This window comes from Geotrypetes seraphini, chromosome 1 (assembly GCF_902459505.1).
Source record: "Geotrypetes seraphini chromosome 1, aGeoSer1.1, whole genome shotgun sequence".
In the NCBI taxonomy this organism is placed as follows: domain Eukaryota; kingdom Metazoa; phylum Chordata; class Amphibia; order Gymnophiona; family Dermophiidae; genus Geotrypetes; species Geotrypetes seraphini.
In genome coordinates, this window is record NC_047084.1 from 168253170 (window position 1) to 168276370 (window position 23201).

At 44.1% G+C, this 23201-nt stretch overlaps 1 protein-coding gene across 2 annotated transcripts in view; it reads left to right on the forward strand.

Moving 5' to 3' along the window:
• Positions 1 to 23201, forward strand: part of TMEM144 (transmembrane protein 144) — a 97168-nt gene that overhangs the window by 36040 nt on the left and 37927 nt on the right. For both annotated transcript variants that reach the window (XM_033941368.1, XM_033941357.1), the window contains one exon: positions 6894 to 6974. In XM_033941368.1, coding sequence (XP_033797259.1) covers positions 6894 to 6974 — 81 coding nt within the window. The remainder of the gene's footprint in view (positions 1 to 6893; positions 6975 to 23201) is intronic.

A 23201-nucleotide genomic window follows, 5' to 3' on the forward strand; every position in this document is an offset into this window, starting at 1 on the left:
AGACACAAATATGGAGTCTTATCACACTTCTAAGATTTGTACCTTGCTTATAGTTGGTTAGAAAAGCCAGTCCTGAGTAGACTTCCAAATCAATTCAGGTTCCCATCATGCCTTATTAGTTTGTACCAGTTGGACAGAAGGAATGGATCCTGTTTCAATAACAGTAGAGTTTGCAATTTATAGTTTCAATTGGCTCATACCATATTAATGAATGTACAAAGATCAGTGGTATGGCAGTTCCTAAAAATCCACAGGCAGACAAATAATGCTGCAGGTAATTGGGTAGATTAGAGGTACATAAAAACAAAGAAAACCCCATATTTCTCATATTTGGAACACATCTGCAGCTCCTGTCTGTAGCCACATCACTACACAGCATCTCTGCTGCCACATAGGCAGTCATTACATGCAACTCACACCTATGTATGCCTTCTCTAACCTTTCAGTAGAATTGTAAAACTGAGACATATTACTTTTTAATTCAACAGGCTGACCATAACACTGTATGTTAAAGTGCCATTGTGTCCCGAATAGCTTTTGGCTACATAGATATACTATTAACAGACACTAGATATGTGCCGACGTAAACATACATTGGGCTTTAGAGGCTACCAGTGGACCTTGAGGCTGATCATCGAATCACATTGCAGTCTTATTGAGGAGCAACAAACGAACCTGTTGCATAACCACAAAGGTCAAACCTCTACTTAGCTGTCCTAGAACATGCCATAAAACAGTAAGAACCAAGTATACAGTGGTACTGAGGCTCCTGATAACATAGAATCTCAGAACTGAAAGCCGCAGACTCCACTACCATTTCAGTATAATTTCTTCCCATTCTATCAAGTTCTGTTGTTCTTCAACATGCCAATTCCTTATAGATTTAATACACACACCACTTCCACACAACTTCTTCAGTGGCCTCCATCGTGGACCCTTCTATGGGGGAATCTTAGTCCTCAGTCCCTACTGTGACAGACTTTTTCAGCTCAGACTAAGTCATGACATCACTCATGAATTTTCAACTCTATTTTCTCCTTAATCTATCACCACCACCCATTTTCTATAAGTAGTAGCTAGGGACTCACCAACAAGTATGACTGCATATCCCCTGCTTGTCTCCAGAGAAAGTGTAGTTGCTTACCTGTAACAGGGGTTCTCTGTAGATGACAGGGGAATGTAGTCACACTTACACTCCCTCCTTCCATATACATATATGTATGTATGTCTGGTTCAGCTAGGAACAAAACTGAGTTTCAAGGGGGAGGAGCCACTGAAAGTGGGAGTCCCTGCACATGCTCAGTAAGACTTTTGCTATGGGAAAGCACCAACACAGTCTAGGATTTCACCAACAAGTGTGACTACATTCCCCTGCTGTCTATGAAGACCTCTTGTTACAGGTAAGCTACTGCATTTTCTTCACCTCATGTTTTACATTAACAAATGTAAAAGAATCCATGAGATATCCAGGTATAAGGTCAGATAATACCTTAAAGCAGGGGTGTCCAACCTGCGGCCCCGTGAAGTATTTTGTGCATCTCCGGTCAAGGGCAATGCAGTGTTTTCCTCTGCTGCCCCCGGGTGTTTACCGTCTTGCTGGCTCCCTCCTCTATCTTGCTACATTGTTTGCGCGGCCCCAGAAAAAAAATTTTTGGCCAATGCGGCCCAGGGAATCCAAAAGGTTGGACATCCCTGCCTTAAAGCATATACATCTGAACTTAATCACACGTGCCTCTACCGGCAACTAATTCAGTTTGCGCAAAAAAAGCGTAATATGTTCAAACTTTTTCAATCCAAAAATCAGTTGGATTTGCTGCATTCTGAATAATGCGCAATCCTTAGAGGTTTTTTTGAGTACCAGCCAGATAGACAACATTACAATAGTTCAATTGACTCAAAATCAGAGATTGTACCAATAATCTAAATAATGAATTTTCAAAATATGCTTTTAAAGTATGCAACTTCCATAGAAAATGGAAGCCTTTCCGCACCACGGCATCTACCTGATTTTTTCATGGTCAAATTCTGGTCCAGAATTATATCTAAAATCTTAATTGTGGGAAGGACTGGATAGGTCACAGTGTTCATAAGAATTGCCACTGATGGGTCAGACCAGTGGTCCATCGTGCCCAGCAGTCTGCTCACGTGGCGGCCCTCTGGTCAAAGACCAGCGCCCTGAGATTAGCCCTACCTGTGTACATTCCGATTCACAGGAACTTATCTAACTTTGTCTTGAATCCCTGGAGGGTGTTTTCCCCTATGACAGACTCCGAAAGAGCGTTCCAGTTTTCTACCACTCTGGGTGAAGAAGAACTTCCTTACGTTTGTACGGAATCTATCCCCTTTCAATTTTAGAGAGTGCCCTCTCATTCTCCCTACCCTGGAGAGGGTGAACAACCTGTCCTAATCTACTAAGTCTATCCCCTTCAGTACCTTAAATGTTTTGATCATGTCCCCTCTCAATCTCCTCTGTTTGAGGGAGAAGAGTCCCAGTTTCTCTAATCTTTCGCTGTACGGCAACTTCTCCAGCCCCTTAACCATTTTAGTCGCTCTTCTCTGGACCCTTTCGAGTAGTACCATGTCATTCATGTACGGCGACCAGTGCTGTACACAGTACTCCAGGTGAGGGTGCACCATGGCCCGGTATAGTGGCATGATAACCATCTCTGATCTGTTCATGATCCCCTTTATCATTCCTAGCATTCTGTTCGCCCTTTTCGCAGACGGCTTCATCGACTTGTTGATCAGAACTCCCAAGTCCCTTTCCTGGGAGGTCTCTCCAAGTATTGCCCCGGACATCCTGTATTCGTGAATTAGAGATTTTTGTTACCAACATGCATCATTTTACACTTATCCACGTTGAACTAGAGAGCTGCACGGGAACGGGGATGATGGGAATCCCGCGGGACCCGCGGGGATCCCGCGGGTTCCCCCTTTGGGTCACGGGGATCCCGTGGGGACGCCCCCTAGGGTCGCGGGGATCCCATGGGGACGCCCCCTAGGGTCGCGGGGATCCCGTGGGGACGCCTCCGAGGGTCGCGGGGTTCCTGCGGGGTTGGATCGCAGTGCACTGCATTCGAGCCGCGAGGGTAGTCTTCTCCTCCTTACCTGCACTGTCGCAGCACACAGCCGAACGGAAGTCTTCCCGATGTCAGCGCTGACGTCGGAGGGAGGGCTTAAGCAAAGCCCTCCCTTCCTCCGACGTCAGCGCTGACATCAGGAAGACTTCCGGTCGGCTGTGTGCGGCAGGGCAGGTAGGAAGAAGGCAATGGCGAACGAAAGAGGGGGGAGGGGGCGGTCCGCCCCGAAGAATGTGCACAGCTGGTCAGGTCCCCCGATCGACCGACAACAGGCCCGGCCGACAAACCTCCCTGCCTGTAGCCGCGAATCTAAATTACCTCTTACAGCAGCTTCAATACTCCAGCTGCTGTAAGAAGGTAATTTAGATTCGCGGCTACAGGACAGGGAGATTTGTCCGACCGGGCCTGTTCTGTTGTCAGTCGGGTGCAAAAGCGCCACAAAGGTGGAGGCAGGGAGGGAGGAAAGGTGGAATGGAGAAGAAAAGACGCTTAAGGGGGGAGAAGGCCGCTGAAAGCACTGGGGAAGACAAAGGGGTGGAGAAGGACGCTGAAAGGACATGGGGTAAACGGGAGGAGGGGGGGGAAGGATGCTGAAAGCACATGTGGAAGACAGAGGGGGGTGAAGGACCCTGAAAGCACTGGGGAAGACAAAGGGGTGGAGAATGCCACTGAAAGGACATGGGGAAAACAGGGGTGGAGAAGGCCACTGAAAGGAAATGGGGAAAACAGGGGGGGAGAAGGCTGCTGAAAGGATATGGGGAAGACAGAGGGGGGAGAAGGCCGCTGAAAGGACATGGGGAAGACAGAGGGGGGAGAAGGACGCTGAAAGGACATGGGAAAGGCAGAGGGGGGAGAAGGATGCTGCCTGACAGGACATGGGGAAGATGGTGGGGGAGAAGGACACTGGAAGGAAATGGGGAAGAGGGAATGGGGAGAAGACCCTGGCAGGGAAGAAGACAGAGGTGCCAGACTATGGGGGGAGTGGAAGGAAAAAGATGGGTGCCAGACCAATTTGGGATGGGGGAGAAAGGGAGAGGCACAGTAACAGAGCAAATGGAAGACACAGAGAGAAGAGAGGCAGTGGATGGAAGGAATTGAATGAGAATATGAAGAAAGCAGAAACCAGGCAACAAAGGTAGGAAAAAAATTCTTTTTTTTTTTTGCTTAAGGATAAAGTAGTATATTAGTTGTGTTGATAAAAATTTATAAACATTAGAGGCTCTGGTACAAACCCGTTTACAAAGTATGTATTCTTCCCAATTAATATTTCCAAATTAATAAAGTCTTTTTGCTTATTTTTAAATGGGTTTCTACCAGAGCCTTTAATTCAGTAGCATAATTAAATTAAATAACTATTTCTGTAGTTTATAGGGACGGGCGGGGACGTAGGGGATTCCTCGCGGGGACGTAGGGGATTCCTCGCGGGGACGGGCGGGGACGGAGGGATTCCTCGCGGGGATGGGTGGGGACGGAGGGATTCCTCGCGGGGACGGGTGGGGACGGGTGGGAGTCCTCACGGGGACGTGTGGGGACGGGTGGGACTTTGGCGGGGACGGGTGGGGACGGGTGGGATTTCTGTCCCCGCGCAACTCTCTACGTTGAACCTCGTCTGCCATGCCGATACCCATTCCTCAAGCCTGATTATGTCACATTGCAGATCTTCGCAATCCCCCTGCGTCTTCACTACTCTGAATAACTTCATATCGTCCGCAAATTTAATCACCTCGCTCGTTGTACCTATGTCCAGATCATTTATAAAGATATTGAAGAGCACGGGTCCAAGCACCGAACCCTGCGGCATCCCTCCAGTCCGAGTATTGTCCATTTACCCCCAACTCTCTGTTTCCTATGCTCCAGCCAGTTTTTAATCCACATGAGTATTTCACCTTCGATTCCATGGCTCGCAATTTTCCAAAGTAATCGTTCATGAGGAACCTTGTCGAATGCCTTCTGAAAGTCCAGATATACAATGTCAACCGGGTCGCCCTTGTCTATCTGCCTGTTTACTCCCTCGAAGAAGTACAGCAAGTTTGTCAGACAAGATCTGCCTTTGCTGGAACCGTGTTGGCTGATCCTTATCAGATCATGTCTGTCAAGGTGATCAATGATGCAGTACTTTATCAGCGCCTCTACCATCTTTCCTGTTACCGAGGTCAGACTCACCGGTCTATAATTTGACGAGGGAATGCATAAAAGAATTTTGCCTTTTCCTGATTGTTTTAATTTAAATTCAGGCAAACGTATACGTTTGCCTTATTACTTTGAGGACTTAATCCATTGTGTTGTTTCCAGTGTTGTCCATTAATTTAAATTCAGCCATCCACTGTTCAATTATTGAAAATACTTCAGTTATTATAAGTTTGGTATGAGAAATTGAAATTAGAACCGGGATCAAGGCGCTTATGTCTTCAGCATAACTAAACAACTTGATCCCTAAGTGAGATAATTTTGTACCCAAAGAAGATAAATAAATGTTAGAGTAGAGGGGACAAAGGAGAGCCCTGCAGGACGCCACATTGATTACTTCAACTGTTAGAATAATCATTGAAATGAACCTGATAAGTACGTGAAGATAAAAAAATCCCTTGAAACCAATCCAAGACTTTATCTTGGATACCCATGGCATCCAGTCACTCCAACAAATTTTTGTGATCTACAAGATCAAAGGCACTGCTCAAGTCAACTACATTATCAATGCACTTGTGCCTCTGCTAAACAAATCATACATATGATCTAGAATAGAGGCCAAAATTATTTCAGTACTATATAAAGGTCTAAAACCAGATTGTGAGTCATGCAGAAGTGAATGCCTTTCGAGATAGTCGAACAGTTGTAAATAGACCAAACCTTCAAGAATTTTACAAAAAAAGGGATGGGTTAGATTGGTCTATAGTTAGTCACTGATAATATCGATTCTTTAGGATTTTTAGGTATTGGGGTTATCAATATGTGTCCCTGGGCAAATGGAAAGGTACCTGTTTCCAACATATAAGACATTCAAGATACTGAAGGGAATAGACTTAGTAGATAAAGACAGGTTGTTCACCCTCTCCAAGGTAGGGAGAACGAGAGGGCACTCTCTAAAGTTGAAAGGGGATAGACTCCGTACAAATGTAAGGAAGTTCTTCTTCACCCAAAGAGTGGTAGAAAACTGGAACACTCTTCCAGAGTCTGATATAGGGGAAAACACCCTCCAGGGATTCAAGACAGTTGGACAAGTTCCTGCTAAACTTGAACGTACGCAGGTGAGGCTGGACTCATTTAGAGCACTGGTCTTTGACCTAAGGGCCGCCGCATGAACGGACTGCTGGGCACGATGGACCACTGGTCTGACCCAGCAGCAGCAATTCTTATGTTACCAATCCAGAAGATCTAACTGAAAATCCACAGAAGCAACTGTCATAATTGCTGGAGAGCAAGAATCCAAAAGACAAACTGATTTTACATACTTACTTTATAGTCAAACATTTCCTTGACTAGTTCTGAAATTGCTAGAGTGACCAGCAAAGTGATAAATATGAAGCATAAGAAATCCTAGTGAAAATACAAGTAATTATGTGGCCAAGTCCGATATGCTAAAAGTCCTTGTGGAAGTGCAGATGTTAACATACCTAAGTGTCTTGAAAACTGCACAAGGGACCTTGGAGATCAGAAGTTTGGGCCATGGCCCTGCTACTGTGAGTTGCTGTTTTTAAATTATTGCAAAGCTATGTGCAAAAAAGACAGACTGTTTTTGGATGTGAACAAAATGGTAGGTCATGTTTATTCTCTAAAAATTCAGTGTGAAATAAACTCTTTGGTCAAATATTCCAGGTTTGGCATATTTGGAATAGACTCTGAAAGGACTGCCAAGCCTTACCTAAATTATATTGGAGCTGGACTTTCAGCATTAAGGTAAGAACATATTTTTATTCTGATTTATAGTTAACTAAGAAGATTTTTAAAGTTATTTGTGAATTCAGTGCATCGGTCATTGTTTAAGTAGACCTAATTATGGTGATTATAGGCATGAACCTCTGATTAACAGATTAATTATCTCTAACATTACCTGTTTCCATGAATCATTTTAAAATAACTGAAGCTCTTTCTATCAATTAATTTTCTTCATACTTTTTTCTAAATTGACCCTACCCTTATGTACAAACCTTAAATGTTTTTTTTATATATATTTTTTTTTTCTTTTTTATTCTTTTTTAATTAATTTTAAAAAATTGTATAAATTATATTTCTCCCTTTTACCTACTTGCTTCAGTTTGTAATAATAGAATATAAAGATTAGTCTGTATAATAGTCTTATTTGTATTTGTCATTCCTGGCTTTTACAATTATGTAATACGCATTGAAATATTGGATATTGCGTAAAATCAAAATTTAATAAACTTGAAACTTGATCACTGCAGAGATGGTCAGAACCACTAAACCTTGTAGATTGCATACCAGTTCTGTGGATCTGTGGCAAACAAATTCCTTTGAAGGGCCACACTAGGGGAGGGGGAAAAACTCTGAAACTATCAAGCCAGACACTATAAGGACTCAATGCTGAATCAAATTCATAAATAGTGCTCTCTGTTAACAACTTCTGTGAGACAGAGTGATCAATTGAAGTGTTTGGAAGTACTTAACCCCCCCCCCCCCCCCGAGGAAGCCATTAATTGATGAAATGTGGCTTCTACTGAGTCTTTAAGATAAGTGCTCTGCTGTTAAAATCTTTTGTTGTGATGGTGTTCTGTGGTTTAAGTAAATACCATAAGACGCACCTGACCATAAGACGCACCCTAGATTTAGAGGAGGAAAACAAGAAAAAAACATTCTAAACCAAATTTTCCCTGCCAGGCTCTGTACCCTGTGTCCCCTCCCCCCTCAATGCCAAGCTCTGTACCCTGTCCCCCCTTCTGGTGGTCTAGTGGTAGGCCGGGACAGGGCACAGAGCAGGCAAGCCTAGTGACCTAGTGGCAGGCAGGGAGGCCTATGGTAGGCAGGGAGGCCTATGGCAGCCCCCCCCAATAGTACCTTAAATCATCCTCCCATACCCCCACGTGTCCTCAGTACCTTAAGTCATCCCTCCATACAACCTTGTGCCCTTCAGCACCTTAAATCATGCCCCGTGCCCCAAGTACCTTAAATCATCCCCATCCCCCATGTACCTTATATCATCCCCCCCCACATGCCCCCCAGTACCTTAAATCATCCCCCCATGTAACTCCCAGTACCTTTTTTAGTCACACCCCCCTCAGTACCTTTTTTAATTCCTCCCTCCTTAGACGGCTCTCATCTTTCCCAGCCAGCGGTGCACAAGCCAGAAGCACAGAGATCAGGAGCTAGTCCTCTGCGCTCCCGCCTGGGACCGCGCCGATCTCCGAATGGCTGTAGTCAGTTCTTGTGAGTCCAGCGAGAGCTGACTACAGCTATTCGGAGATTGGTGCGGGCCCAGGCGGGAGCGCAGAGGGCTTGCTCCTGATCTCTGTGCTTCTGGCCTATGGCGCTGCTGGCTGTGAAATTTGCTGGACCACCAAGTACGACGGCAGCGAGTGGGCGGGCAGATGGGTTTTAAAGATGGGTGGTGGTGGGGTTTAAAAAACATATATGCGGCAGCGGGGGGGTTAAAAATATGCGGCGGCGGGGGTGTTTAAAAGATGCAGCAGCTCCATCGGGCTTAACAAATTTGTGTCTTCGCTTCATAAGACACACTTACATTTCCACCCCCTTTTTGGTGGTGGAAAAAGTGCATCTTATGGAGCGAAAAATACAGTAATATGTAAAATGAATAAAAACTGAGTAGTCATTTACAATTTGGGTATATGCACAAATATAAAATTCAGTAGAGGTTTTTTTAAAACCTATGATGAGACTAGAATTGATTCAGCATAGACCTTAGTGTTTGGTTTGATTTCCTCCTTTGGTATTGCCCTTAATCCTTTATATGGCATTATTGCTCAGAAGCAACATGTGTTTTCTATGACTCTTATAGGAGATCTGCATCTCCAAATGCCTGTTACGCGACACTGTTGCTTTCATTCAATATCAAGTTGCGTAAAGTAGCCATTTCACCATCTGCCAATTAAAGGGTTAAAAGCAGTTTAACTTTTTTGCCACAGATCACAGCATTGGTTTGCATCCTACAATGGTACTTGAACCCTCACAAATGATTTCTGCTGAAATAGCAGAAACTAGAAGTCTACCATTACAGTGGGAAGAGTTGAGGGTTAAATTGTCAGAGCAGATGGGGGATAATTCTACAAAATAAGTGGTAACATTTACATGCCAATTGCATATGTAAATTTTTAGAATGCTAGTATATACGTATGTGCATATATGCCAAAATTCCACCTAAGCGCTTTTCTGTAACTATGCACAAATCTTAGCACGTATTTTATGGAATTCTGCATCTACACCTAAATTAAGCCAGCCTTTTAAGCTAGTATTTTATAAAGTAAGAAAGGCATCTTTGATCCTTTAAAGACTAGGCTCCTACCTGGCACCTCATTATAGGGCCACAATTACAGACTTGCTTCCCCAGTGAGGAAAATTGTTCAACATTGCCCTACCGCTTGCTAATTTATGAATCCTTAGTTTCTCCACATTTGACAATATGAGAAAAGCAGTAAAAAAAAAACAAATAAATAAATAAATTTTTTTCTGATCTTTAGTGCATTTTTTTTCTTTTAAAGGAAGTAAAACTTTATAGCCAAGGGCAGCATTTCAAAGTAAATTGTATATTTTCAGGTTGAATCAGTGGATTCTGCAAGTGGTGTGGCTGCAAAGGGTATAGATATGGAGGGGTGCAAAAATTGCTCCCAGCTCAGCATTACCTGTCCTTAATGGGGGTATAGCAAATGGGGTGCCAGGTAGACTCAAGCTGCAACACTCGACCTCCACCTCTACAATCTATTGACCTCGACCAGACTACAAAATCTTCAAAAAAGAAATAAACCCTTCTATTCAAAAAAACACATAAAACTGAACTAACACAGTCAGAATGGTCCCAAGCATCACCTGCAACTACTCCTTATACACTTCCAGTGTTCTCCCCAGAAATTTTTTCCAGCCGGGTGGCATGGATGGGGAAATTTGGTTGTGGGGAAAATTAAATTTGCACTATTTTTATTAATTATTATTATTATTTTCCAATGCTCAATATGACTCCCTTTTTTAAGGGTTGACACTTAGGCAGTGTTCCAGTAGCATTTAAGCCAACATTGTGAAAAAGTAATGCAGATCCTTTTATTCCGAATAACTACTGGCCAGTATCAAACCTTCCATTTCTTTCAAAGCTACCTACTTGAGAGAGTGATATTCAACCAACTTCAAACTCATGTTGAATCAGTTAATGCTTTGCATCCCCGGCAATATGGTTTTTGTTTAAGACATAGCACAGAGACAGTAGTTCCTGCCTTAGGGCTCCTTATACAAAGCTGCGATAGCAATTCTGCCACAGCAAATGCACTGAAGCCCATAGGAATTGAATGGACTTTGATGAATTGCTACTGTGGCCTTGTAAAAGGGGCCCTTACTGCCTGAACTCCATAGTCACCTAGACCAGTGTTTCTCAACTTTTTCAAGTCAAGTACCCCCTAAGTCTAACAAATACAAGCCAAGTACCCCAGCCCAAGCTCTGCCCCTTACCCCACCCCCATTTATAATAGTACTAATTTTAATGCAATTTATTCCATTCATACACAATATAATCTTACTAGTCTTATAGCCCGTTACATTAACGGGTGCTAGAATATATGTGTGTGTGTCTCTCTCTATTTCTTTCTCTCTCTCTCCTTAGCCGCTTGCTTTCTTTTTCCTTGACTGTCCATCACCACCCCTTGCCTGCTCCCCCTGTCCATTCTCCCTTCCTTTTACCTCTCCTGTGTCCACCACCACCCCTTCACAGCTCTCCTTATGCAGCAGCAGCCCTTCTCCCTTTGTTTTACCTCCCCCCTGTCCAGCAGCACCTTCCTTCTCCCCCTGTTCAACATTAGGCCTCCGTTCCTTTTTCTTCACCCCCCCTGTCCATCAGCACCTCTTTCCTTCTCCCCCTGTTCAGCAGTAGGCGTCCCTTCCTTTTTCTCCTCCTTCTTATCCCTATGATACACTTACCTTGCTCTGCCTCTGATCAGAGGCTCCTGACAGCCGCCCAGTTGCACCCATTGGAAAAGTTCCCTCTGCGGCATCCCGCACCCCTCCTGACGCGACTCCCGCTGTCTTTCTTTCTGTCTGTCTCTGTCCCTGGCCCCCTTTGTCTGTCTGTCTTTCTGTGTATCTCCCTGCCCCTGTATCTTTCTTCCTCCCTCTGTCTGTCTGTCCGAAGCAGCATTCCCTCCCCCTCCCCCCACACCAGTTCCCTGTGCACCTTCCCCTGTGTCTTTCTGTCTCCCTTCCTCCAGTTCCCTGTGCAGCAGCATTAGCGTCTCCTCTACCCCCCTTCCCTTCCCGCGGGCCCGACTACACATTGCGATTCAAACAGCGTGTGCATCAGTCTTCACACGCTGCTTCGGGTCGTTCTACTGCCCTGATTTACTCTGGCACGTCCGGAGCAAATCAGGGCAGTAGAAGGGCCCGAAGCAGCGTGTGAAGAGTGCTGACACGCTGCTTAAATCGCCAGTTGGTCCCGCAGTAAGGGACGAGGGGGGGCAGCAAATGACTCGGGTCCTGGGCAGCGGAAAGTTGCAGGGCTCCTCAGTAGGGGCGCTGAGTGGCCGCGAACCCTCTCCTCCCAGACCCCCCGGAGGAATGGAGATCGGCGGCTACAGCCGCTGGCTTCGGCGTCTTCTATCCACTGCGGCCAACCCTAGCGGAAACAGGAAGTAGTCAGAGAGGGCGGGCCGCAGTGGACAGAAGATAGCAAAGCCAGCGTTAGCGCAGTGTAGTGCTTTTCTCTTTATTTTTAAAAGCGGGTGAGCCGGCGAGAAGGAGGAAGTGGTGGTTTTGGCAGTGAGTGAGGGCGGGAGTGGGGGGGAGTCGCCGGCTGTGCTGTGCTTTCCCGATCTGTCCGCCACATACGCACTCTGGCCACGGACCTACGTATCAGGGAAGACAGATCACGCAGGTCTGAGTGCGCATGCGCGGCTAGCTTTTTATTATATAGGATTAATTCACAATGGTAACAACAAATTTTTTAAAAAAAACACAAAGCACACTGTATGCAGAGAAAATGATCATTTATATTTGTTTTATTTTTCAAAGCGGTCCAAGACAGATGACTAAAATATGCAATGTCACCTCAGTAACAACTATAGTGCAAAATATAGATAGCAGATTATAAATTCTCAAAACTGACACATTTCAATCACTAAATTGAAAATAAAATCATTTTTCCTACCTTTGTCTGGTGATTTCATGAGTCTTTGGTTGCACTTCCTTCTGACTGTGCATCCAATATTTCTTTCTTTCTTTCTGTTCCTGCACGCTTCCCCTCCTCAGACCTCATTCCTCACCCAACCAACATCTCTCTCTGTCCCTCCACGAGTCTAACTTTCCTTCCTCTCTCCTCTACCCCTATTGTCAACATGTCTCCCTTTCTTTCCCTCCTCTGTTATGATCTTGCATCTCTCTGTTCTTCCTCAGGGTCTTTCCCCCCTCCCCGTCTCTTCTCTGTCTGCATCTCCCATAGTCCAGCATCTGCCTCATGTCATAGAAAGATGATGGCAGATAAAGACCAAATGGCCCATCCAGTCTGCCCCTTTGGTCCAGGCCTCTGTCTCTCTGTTGCTTACAAATACCCTCCATCTCCAGCATTTGTTCTCCTTTCTTCCAGGTCTTTCTCTGACTCTCTCTCCTTCCTTCCTTCCTCCTTGATCCAGAATCTCTGCAATCTCTTTCTCTCTTCCCTCTATACACCCCCAAGTTCAACATCTGCCCCCCTCTATTCTGCCTCCCCTTTATTTCAGGTTTCTCCCTCTATGTTCCTTCTGCTAACTTTTCGAGTCCTCCCACCTTTGTTTCAGGTCTTTCTGTAACTCTCACTGTCTTCCACCTCCCCAGGACCTGGTATATGCATATCTCTCTCCTCGGTTCAGGGTTTTTCCCCTCTTTGCAGTCTCTTTCTCTCCCTCTATACCCCTCTAGTCCAGCATCTGCCCTGTCTTCCCCCTCCTTTTTGGTTTAATTCTACTTTCCCACCCCTCCTCAAGGTCCTATTCTATCTCTCTGTCTCCTCCTCTTCCTCTCCCCACTCCCCCCCCACCCCCAATGTCCAGATCCAGCATCTCTGAAAAGTTTTTTTTAAAGTTACTGACAAATTCATACGCCCTTTCCCCTGTAATATCAACCATAACCCCCCCCAACTCACTCACATTCTTCTTTCTGAAACTCCCTGAGCGAAGAAACATAACCAATTGTACCACACAATCACCCTATACTGAGCAACAGACGCACCTCTGATCTCTTAACTCCTTCGCTGTAGTGTCCAACTTCTTTTTGATTTGAGTCAGGGTTGCCAAATATAAATTGTTTATTTATACACTGCACATATCCCAAATAGGCTATTCTTTTGTTTTTATGCAATTCAAAAAGACATGGGGTATACACACAGCATCCCTCATTTGGAAAAGAATAAAGTATAGTATACTTCCAATCCAAGCAAAACATAACTACCCCCCCCCCCCCCACACACACACACACACATACAAATATACACACCAAAAAAAAAGGAGCTCATGAGGTGGAGGAAGAGAGGTTATCTGCACAGTGAGAGGATAACTTACATGGATCGGCAGGTTCAACTCTAGAGAACTTTACAAAACCTACCGAACCGCTGAGGCTGTCCCGCAGGATTAAATAAAGGGAGTGGCTGACAGTTTCACTACCTTAGCTCCTCCTCCTCAATTATCTTTCATTCGACCCCTCTACATACAAAATAATAAAAATGAGGGGAGTTTGAACAGAATTAAAATAAATGCAGGATCGGACTTAAGTCAGCGGCCCATCAGTCTGCCTTAGGAGGCCTGCATTCCGTCTTCAGCTCATCTCCCTCTCCCTTTCAACTTTCTTTTTGGCTTACCTATGCTGCGAATTTTGATTTTTTTTTTTAACAAAACTGGTGGGAGATGGGAAAAAAAGATCTGAATCGCCAGCGCATTCTCTCATTACACGAAGGCTGTCACCGTTCAGGGAAGGAAACACAGACAATACAGTCGGCGGCAGCACGTGCACACACAGACACCTATTGATGAAAGCTACTGGTAAAAAATAAATAAATAACCCACCAGTTCACCTCCAAACCTCCTCCCTCACTCTTCAGGCTCCTACCCCAGCTGTTGGCCGTCCGCCCCAGGACCTCTCCACTCCACGGGTTGTAAATTAAGTACTTCCAGTCGGCGCGTGTCTGTCCAAAGGTTTTTTGCTCTCCTCTTTGGCCATGGCGGGCTCACTAGTGTTGGCGCTCTTCCCGTACCGACAGCGGCACAGCTCTTTCTCAAAGTTGAAGCTCCTGCCGCGGCACCGGAATTTTCATTGGCTTAGCTAGGGCACAACAGACCAATCACAAACGACCTCAGTGTTCTAAGGTCGTTTGTAATTGGTCTGTTGTGCTGCAGCTGAACCAATGAAAAAACCCCTCAGCAATAGGTGGTCTGGACCCAGCCAAAAAGTAGCCCAATAAAGCGGAGAGATTTGTGAGCTCTTGTAATGAGAACCACTGTAGCTAGTACTGTCCCGTCAACTAGATTTTGAAGGGTAGTTGTGGTTTCAGTATTTAACAAGTGCCGTTCCAGACTGTCTGTCTGAAATTCACAGCCGAGTGCTCACTTAAATTAGCTGGGCGGAGCACCCGGCTGAAAGTCGCTAGGGAGAACACTGACTTCTAATGTCCTGACAATTCATTTGTAATTCGCCTTGAACCGCAAGGTAATGGCGGAATAGAAATCACTAATGTAATGTAATGAAACTAGGCGCAGAGGGCGCAACTGTAGCTTGTTACAGCCCTAAGTTGAATGAACTCTTAAACCTTTTAGAAGTCAATTCTGTAAGGGGCACTAAAAGTTAGGCACCAAAAATCCGAGTGCTAAAAGATTATTCTGAAACTGCAATTTTGTGCGCCAAGTCCGTTATCGAGTACTAGTGTAAGTTCATATTTGCACAACAACATTTGGGCACATGCACTTATGCTATTCTCTAACCCCCTTTTTTACTAAGGTACGCTATGCTTTTTAGCAGGCGATAAATATTAGCGTGCACGAAACACGCGCTAAACGCTAACACGTGCATGTTATCCTATGGACGCGTTAGCGATTAGCGCACGCTAAAACGCTTAGCGCACCTTGGTAAAAGAGGGCCTAAGTTTTGCATGTGTGAACAGCCTGCCCATGCCCCACTCAGATACACGCCTCCTTGCAGTTACACACTAGAGAATGACTCGGGGACACATTTTTCCCTGTCCCCATGGGACCCCATTTTCCCATCCCAGAGAGTTCTTTTCCTGACCCTGCCCCATTCCTGCAAGCTCTGTCCTCATCTGCACAAACCTCAAACACTCTTAAGTGTTCGAGGCTTGTGTGGTTAAGGCAGAGCTTACAGGAATGGGGCAGGGACAGCGACAAAACTCGAGGGGAAATTGAGTTCCTGCGGTGACAGGGAAAAATTTGTCCCCGTGTCATTCTCTGTTACACACAGAAGTTCTAGGCACCACGTTTTAGAATAGCGGCCGAGTTCAGTTTTGCATGTAACTGCTGTTTCTCCCATTTTGGTGTGTAACTTTCATTTTAATGCCAAAGTTATGTGACCAGTTTGTGCTTAGGGCAAACTATACAGTATAGAACAGTGATCTCAAACTCGCGGCCCGGGGACCACATGCAGCCCACCAGATACTATTTTGAGGCCCTCGGTATGTTTATCATAACCACAAAAGTAAACTAAAACAGTTTCTTGATCATATCTCTCTTTAGCTATAAATGACAATATTATGTATTAAGACTTAGCCAAAAGGAAAGATTTATAAACTATAAAGAGTTTTACCTCATGCAAAATGGTCATTTCTTGAATAATTGACTACAAATTAGAGAGATAAATTTCTTTGTACTCTGTGACAATAATTACTATATAATCATATAATCACAGCTATGATCCAGTTAAAAAGTTAACCATTTATGTTTATGCAAAATACATTGTTTAAAATATATTTGTGAAGGGAGGACGGGAATTCATTCAGAAAAGAAAAAACTTTCAGGACTTTATTGAAGCACTTGCACTTTAATTTTAACAAGTCACCAATGAGAGTTAACAGCACCAATTGCTCCCTAATACAGATAAGTACCACAAGCAGGATGGACCTATCAGTTAGGCTATAGGCTTTAGAGTGTACACAGGGAGGGTAGGGGACTCGTGAAGGCGATGATGGTCCCCATGCAAACCTCATTGTAGTGACATCATTATTAAATGGGTTTCTTGGTCTGAGCACCTCACAAATATATTTTAAACAATGTATTTTGCATAAACATAAAAGGTTAACTTTTTAACTGGATCATAGCTGTGAATATATGATTATATACATTTCTTGAATAAGACATTAACTATTTTTTTCTGCGGCCCTCCAAGTACCTACAAATCCAAAATGTGGCCATACAAAGGGTTTTAGTTTGAGACCACTGGTATAGAATGAATGTTACTGGTAAATTGGTGGGGCCTTGACTGAAAGCAAGTCCTTGTTACATAGAAACAGAGAAAATGAAGGCACATGAAAACCAAAGGGCCTATCTAGTCTATTTAACTGTGTCATCTACTATCCCCTCCTCTCCCTTATAGATCCAACATTCTTGTCCCAAATAGAAACAGAGGGGAGCTGAGACCTTTTAAAAAGGTTCTTCAACATTTTTTTGCAGAGGGACTGGTTATTGTCACATGGATCATGATTTTAAAAGGACAGGATGCGAGTTGGGTATTTTCTCAGACATCTGGTCTTTTTGGTTCTTAGCATATTTATTCTAGCAGTGGAAGTTTCTTCAAATTGGGAAACTACTGCTTTACTAAAATAAAACCACATCCTTAGATTATAACATTCTATATTTATCTGTATATTTGTGACTAGAGAGGTTTGTAACTAAGAAACTTAACTTTTGATGGCTTTCTCTTTTCTTTGGGCAGTGTATCACATTTTGTAAATGTGAACAGGGTAGAATAAGCACAGGTTTGAAATCTGATTAGTTAATTTAGACCCCTATTTGCTAATACTTACTGTGTGATTAAGCCAAGCAGTCAGTAGGGGTATATAATTTTTTTATTATACAGTATCATTTGTATTATAAACTAATTCTTGTGAGATAAAAGCAACTAGACAGCAGGGAGGGTTGAAATGCTAATGACTGATGCTCCTGCTCCCAAGTTTCATACCTGTGCCAATTCCAGCCTTTTGCATGCATGAAATTTTCCATGTTTTTGCAAACGTCAGAATGTTGTGATAAATTCTTTTTAGTGAAATAATGGTGGTGCAGAATTGACAGCTATGCATGCCTCTCACAACTGTACCGTCCTTTTAACAGTTTTTAATAAACATGTATATAGCACATAATGCAGATGCCTTATCCTCACCAAACGAGAGAATGTGGTAACAGCGATTAGCGTACCTGGGTTTATAAAAGGTTTGGACGAGTTCCTGGAGGAAATGTCCATAGTCTGCTATTAAGATAGACATGAAGAAGCCACCGCCATTATTTGGGCTTCTGCCAGGTACTTGTGACCTAGACTGGCCACTGTTGGAAACAGAATATTGGGCTAGATGGACCATTGGTCTGACCCAATATGAGTACTCATGTTCTTATGTAACCAGTTCGGAACCAATGGGTCGTGCCTGTCAACAATCAGATGGAGGTAGACTAATTTCTTGCAACCTCTGCTCTACATAGGGCATCATGCAGATTGCCAGTTTTCTCTGTCTCCTGCAGATGGTGATGGTCTAGTCTTATGTGGCTATCTCCTGGACCAGTTGGCAACTTGTGACTGGTTAAGCTGAGAGGAAGGGTCTGGAATCCAGGGCTCATTTAAAAAAAAAAAAAAAAAAAATGATACTGAGGGAGAGGCAGGTTGTTTCGGGTGTTATCATCTTGGTGGACTTTGAGTGTGCCCTGGACTGCAGCGCTTCTTTGTCATCTTGAAGCTGGAGAGTCGGAGCTGGTTTTCGGGTCGGGCACCCGTGGAGACAGAAGCACTGACGTCACGCGGGTCCTTCCTCCGGGGCTAAAAGGACGCCGCGACTGCGGCGCGCGGCCGCAGGGCGCGGCCAAAGGGCGTGGCCAAAGGGCGTGGCCAAAGGGGCATGCCCTAAGGGGCACGTTTGCCCCTTGGGAGCCCCTTGGAGACACTGGGAGGAACGGGAGGAACTGTATGTATTAACATTTACTGCTATGGGGAAAAGGAAAGGTAAAGCAAAGGTGTCCACACCGATATTATTAGGTCCCATTGATAGGCACTTTATTCCAACCAGTACCTTAGGTCACAGTCAAGGAGCGGATTTGCTATCGGGGGCATCCCTTAGCCCCCCAGGTAGAACTCCTCCCCCTCCACCAAATAATCCTGATGTTTTGGAACCTAAGACAGGCTCCAATAGTCAGTCGGGGGAATTCTCTGGGCAGGTGGGATCACCTTCATTAGTTAATGGGGTGATGCCCAAAGCCTTATCTTTTCAAGGTGAGGCTTTGTTTGCCAGAGAGCCTCCGACTGAACCTCAGGAAGTTACTTTGAAAGATCTTTGGCAAATTAATACTCGTATGGAGGGGTTATTAAAATCTGTGGTTCAACAAAATGAAAAATTTTCGCAAGAGGTGATTGAAAAGTTTGCAAACGTTGATTCAAATTTAAAAATTATGGAAAAATCGATTAGAACAACTGAGTCTCAAGTGGTTACACTACAAGCAGTTTCTACAACAGCAGTTAAGGATTTTCATATCACTCATATGAAATTTGAGAAAATGGAGAACTTATACAGAGCAAAAAATCTGCGTCTAGTTAATTTCCCCAAAACACATTTATTATCTCCAGAAATATTGGTTAAAAGATATTTTAAGGAAATTTTGGGGATGACGGACGTAGAAAATTTGCCTCTGACAAATTTGTATTATATCCCTCAGAGGAAAAAAGTTCCCACAGAATCAGGTATAGATCAGTTGGAACAAATTGATTTTGATTTAACTGGATTTTTAGAAGACTCACAGGATATAATCCAAACTAGATCTACACTTCTTATAACTTGTTCTAGAGAGATAGATAAATCCTTGATAATGAAAGCTTATTTTCAGAATAAGCAGACTAAATTTTGCGGAGATAATGTATTGATTTTTCCAGATGTGGCCCAAGCAACACAATTGAGAAGAAAATCCTTTTTAGCTTTGAAATCTAGGGTGTTGGCTTTAGGAGCCACATTTTATTTAAAATTTCCTTGTAAATGCTTGATTAAATTTAAGGAAAATGATTATGTTTATTGGGACTCAACTCAATTAGAACAATTTTTGCAACATCAAGAATCCATTAGTATTTCCTCTGCTACCACATAATTAATTATTTGGAGTTTTGAATTTCTAAACACTAATATGTTTGGTCTATATGATCATGTTTATGTGACATTTACTAGAGTATATAGTACTTGCCCTCCCATAGTTATGAGGACTAGAGGAATTTATGTGATAGCTTTGTGGTTAATGTATTAATTTTATTTATGTTCCTTACTTTATTATTATGTATATGTAATAATGTTATAAAACTCGAATAAATAAATAAAAAAATAAAAAAAATGATACTGAATAAAAAGCCACAAAGGGAATACTCAGCTTAGAACACTGTTGACACTACACATGGACAGGGCTAAAAGAAAACAAAAAAAAAAAAAAATCTTGCTCCATGAACTAGATTCAGGCCATAGACATTGAAAGTATAGCATACCAGAAAGGCATGCACCACAAGTCAAAGTTTGGGGATCCATGCTTTAGAACCGTGTCTTGCAAACTTTCTGGCCGGTGGCACACTAAACCCAGTGCCCCGGCCGAAGGCATCCGAAAGTGCATGGATGTCGCCGCGATGATGTCACGTGTATGCATGACATCATTGCGTCGATGTCCGCACATGTGCAGAGACCCATCTGGCTGTGACCGCTTCGGTAGGGGGATCTGGGAGGAGAGTAATCTGCGCTGGTTGGCTGCCTACAGGACGTGCCTCTCGCCACGAAAGGCACGTCCTGTAGGCAGTCAGCCGGCATGGACAACTCTCCTCTTCATCAGTCGCGGCACACCTGAAATCTCAGGAGGCATACAGTTTGTGATACACTGTTTTAGAAGAAAGAAGGAATGCACTGAAAGTACTGAAAGGAGAGGGTGGTGGATGCCTGGAATGCGCTCCCGAGAGAGCTGGTGGAGAGGAAAAGGGTGATGGAGTTAAAAAATGCATGGGATGAACACAGAGGATCTAGAATCAGAAAAAAATAATAAATATTGAAGAACTAAGGCCAGGATTGGGCAGACTTACACGGTCTGTGTCTGTATATGGCCATTTTGGGGAGGATGGGCTGGGGAGGTCTTCAATGGCTGGGAGGGTATAGATCAGTGGTCTGAAACTCACGGCCCATGGGCCACATGCGACCCCCTAGGTACTATTCTGCGGCCCATGTTCTGGATGCTAAGATCGAGAGTCGGCTCCCTTGCTGCGGTCTTTTTTCCATTCAAAGCCGCGGGTGGCGGCTCCTCGCATGATCCGCACCTGCGTCGGAAGCCTCTAGCGTCACAACATCAGAGAGAAGGCTTCCGACACAGGCGCGGATCGTGCTAGAAGCCACCACCTGCATCTTTGAATAGAATAAAGTCCACATCAAGGGAGCCAACTCTCGATCATCGTGTCCAGGGGAAGGAGGGAGGAGGAAGAGAAACACCGATGATGCAAGGGGGAAGGGGGGGAAGAGAAAGAGAAATGCTGTTGCTGCTGCTTGGGGAAGGGGGCGGTGGGAAATGCTGCTGCTGCTGCACCCAATTGGAGAGAAAGAAGGAGGGAGGAGGAAGACAAGGGAGATGAGAGGAATGAGAGATGCCAAGTCCGAGGGCGGGAGAGGAAAGAAGGAAAGGAGATACCAGATCATAAAGGGGGAGGGAGAGATGCCAAGGCATAGGGGGGAGGGAGGGAAAGAAACAGATGCCAGGCCAGGGGAAAGGAAGGAAGGAGAGAGATGTCAGACCATGGAAATAGGAAGAGAAGGTGAGAGAGATATGAAGGGAAGACATGGAAAAGTAGATTTGGAGAAGAAAGCAGAAAAATTGAAAAATTAAATGTTAAATTCATGCCAAAGTTGGATGCAAAATCCAAAAAACATAACTGACCATGTAATATAGACAAGCCTTTGAAGGCTTGTCTATATTACATGGTCAGTTATATTTTTTGGATTTTGACTCTTTTCTGACCTGGTGTTTGTCGAACAGTATCCCTGAACGTAATTCAGTAATTAAAGTTGGATGCAAGGCAGAAAGTGAAGATTGTCACCAGCAGCCTTAGGGCGATGGGTCCTAGGGCACCAGTGGCAAGAGAAAACTCTTGTGAACCGCTGCGGGCAGCACAAGGAAGAAAAAAAAGGTTAGCAGAAGTGAACACCATCACACCAGGTAGGTATTGTATCAAGCAATAACTGGGTTTATTCTTCAAAACAAAATATTCAAACCAGCTTGCTTGTTTCAAGTTCAATCACTTTCATATTGAAAAAAAAAAAACAATCTTATCAGGATGTTCCAGATATAAAATATAGTCCCAAAATAAACAATATACTGCTAAACAGTCTCTAGGTTAATGTCAGTCAAAGTTCAAAAACACATAATTCAAACTTTTCCAAAGCTGCTGCTGGCTCTCCAGCCGATTAATAGTCCAAACTTTCAAATGTTCAAAAAAAAAAAATCCCAGTCTTTTGGGCTGATATCCTCAGCCTGTTCTAATGCTACGACACTAGGCCCCTGCAGCTGACGTGCTGGCTAGGGAGTGTGCTCTGTGTAGTCGCAATTCACCCATCGTAGGCCCTCAATCCTACCACAGAAAACGCGGAGCATTCCCCACTGCCTGGGACTGGTAACAGCCCTTTCCCCACCCAGGAGTAAAAAGAAAAAAAAAAACAAAATTCAAAACAGTTCTTAGAGGTGCCTCCAAGCACCACACCTTCTTCAGGGTTACCAAAAAACCCCATTTAGTCAGCTTAGTTAAGCAGTGTTCAAGTTAAGCATTTAGGCAGTCTAAATTACTTGCCCCCAGTCCAGCAAACCTCCATTGGCAGGACTCCATTCCATGGCTCAGCATATGGCTCCAGCTCCATAGCCTGGAAATCTTGAGGCATGAAGTTAGGTGGCTACAAACTAGCCTCAGTCAGCTCCATACTTTCCAAGTGTTCACTGCCATTCAGAGCTTTCAACCCTGAGTCTCTCTGCCTTTCTTTCCTCTTGCTGCTCCTTTTCCTTCTGTCTCTCTAACTGTTCAGCTCGCTGGTGTAGTAGCCTGCAGCCATGCCCCAAACCCTCAGGTGAAAAGGTTTTCCAGCTGTTTCTACTTCCAGCCTGCAGGTGACTGCTGGGAACTAACCTAGATCTGTGTGGGGGTTGGGAAACCTGCAACTCTGCTCTCCCGCTCCCTCTAGAGGTCAAAGAAGGAAAGTCATCAAAATGTTCAGTTTGGAAGTGTCTGCTCTTTGAGTTGTGCTCTGCTCTGGGGACACTCCTAGCAGGCATAGGCTGAATACCACAAGATGGAAAGAAAAACAGTCAAAGGACAAGAAGGCCCTGGAAACAGTTAAAAGCAGAGAAAAATGAAGTCACCAGACAACAAAGGTAGGGAAAATGATTTTATTTTCAATATAATGATTGAAATGTGTCAGTTCTGAGAAAGGAAAGATGTTAAACTTTAACTGTGAGGGCCGCAGAAAAAATAGTTAATGTCTTATTAGAGAAATGACAATTTTGCATGAATTTGAGACAACTGGTGTAGATGGACTGGAGTGAGCTTTGACAGAGACTTCAGTAGTTGGAACCTAAGAACAGTACTGGGCAGAGCTTTAGATTCTTGCCCAGAAATAGCTAAGGAGAAGAAGAAAAAAAAAAACCCAACAAATTTTTAGATTGAATCAGGTTGGGCAGACAAGATGGACCATTTGGATAGTTATCTGCCGTCATCTACTATGTTACTATGTAACTG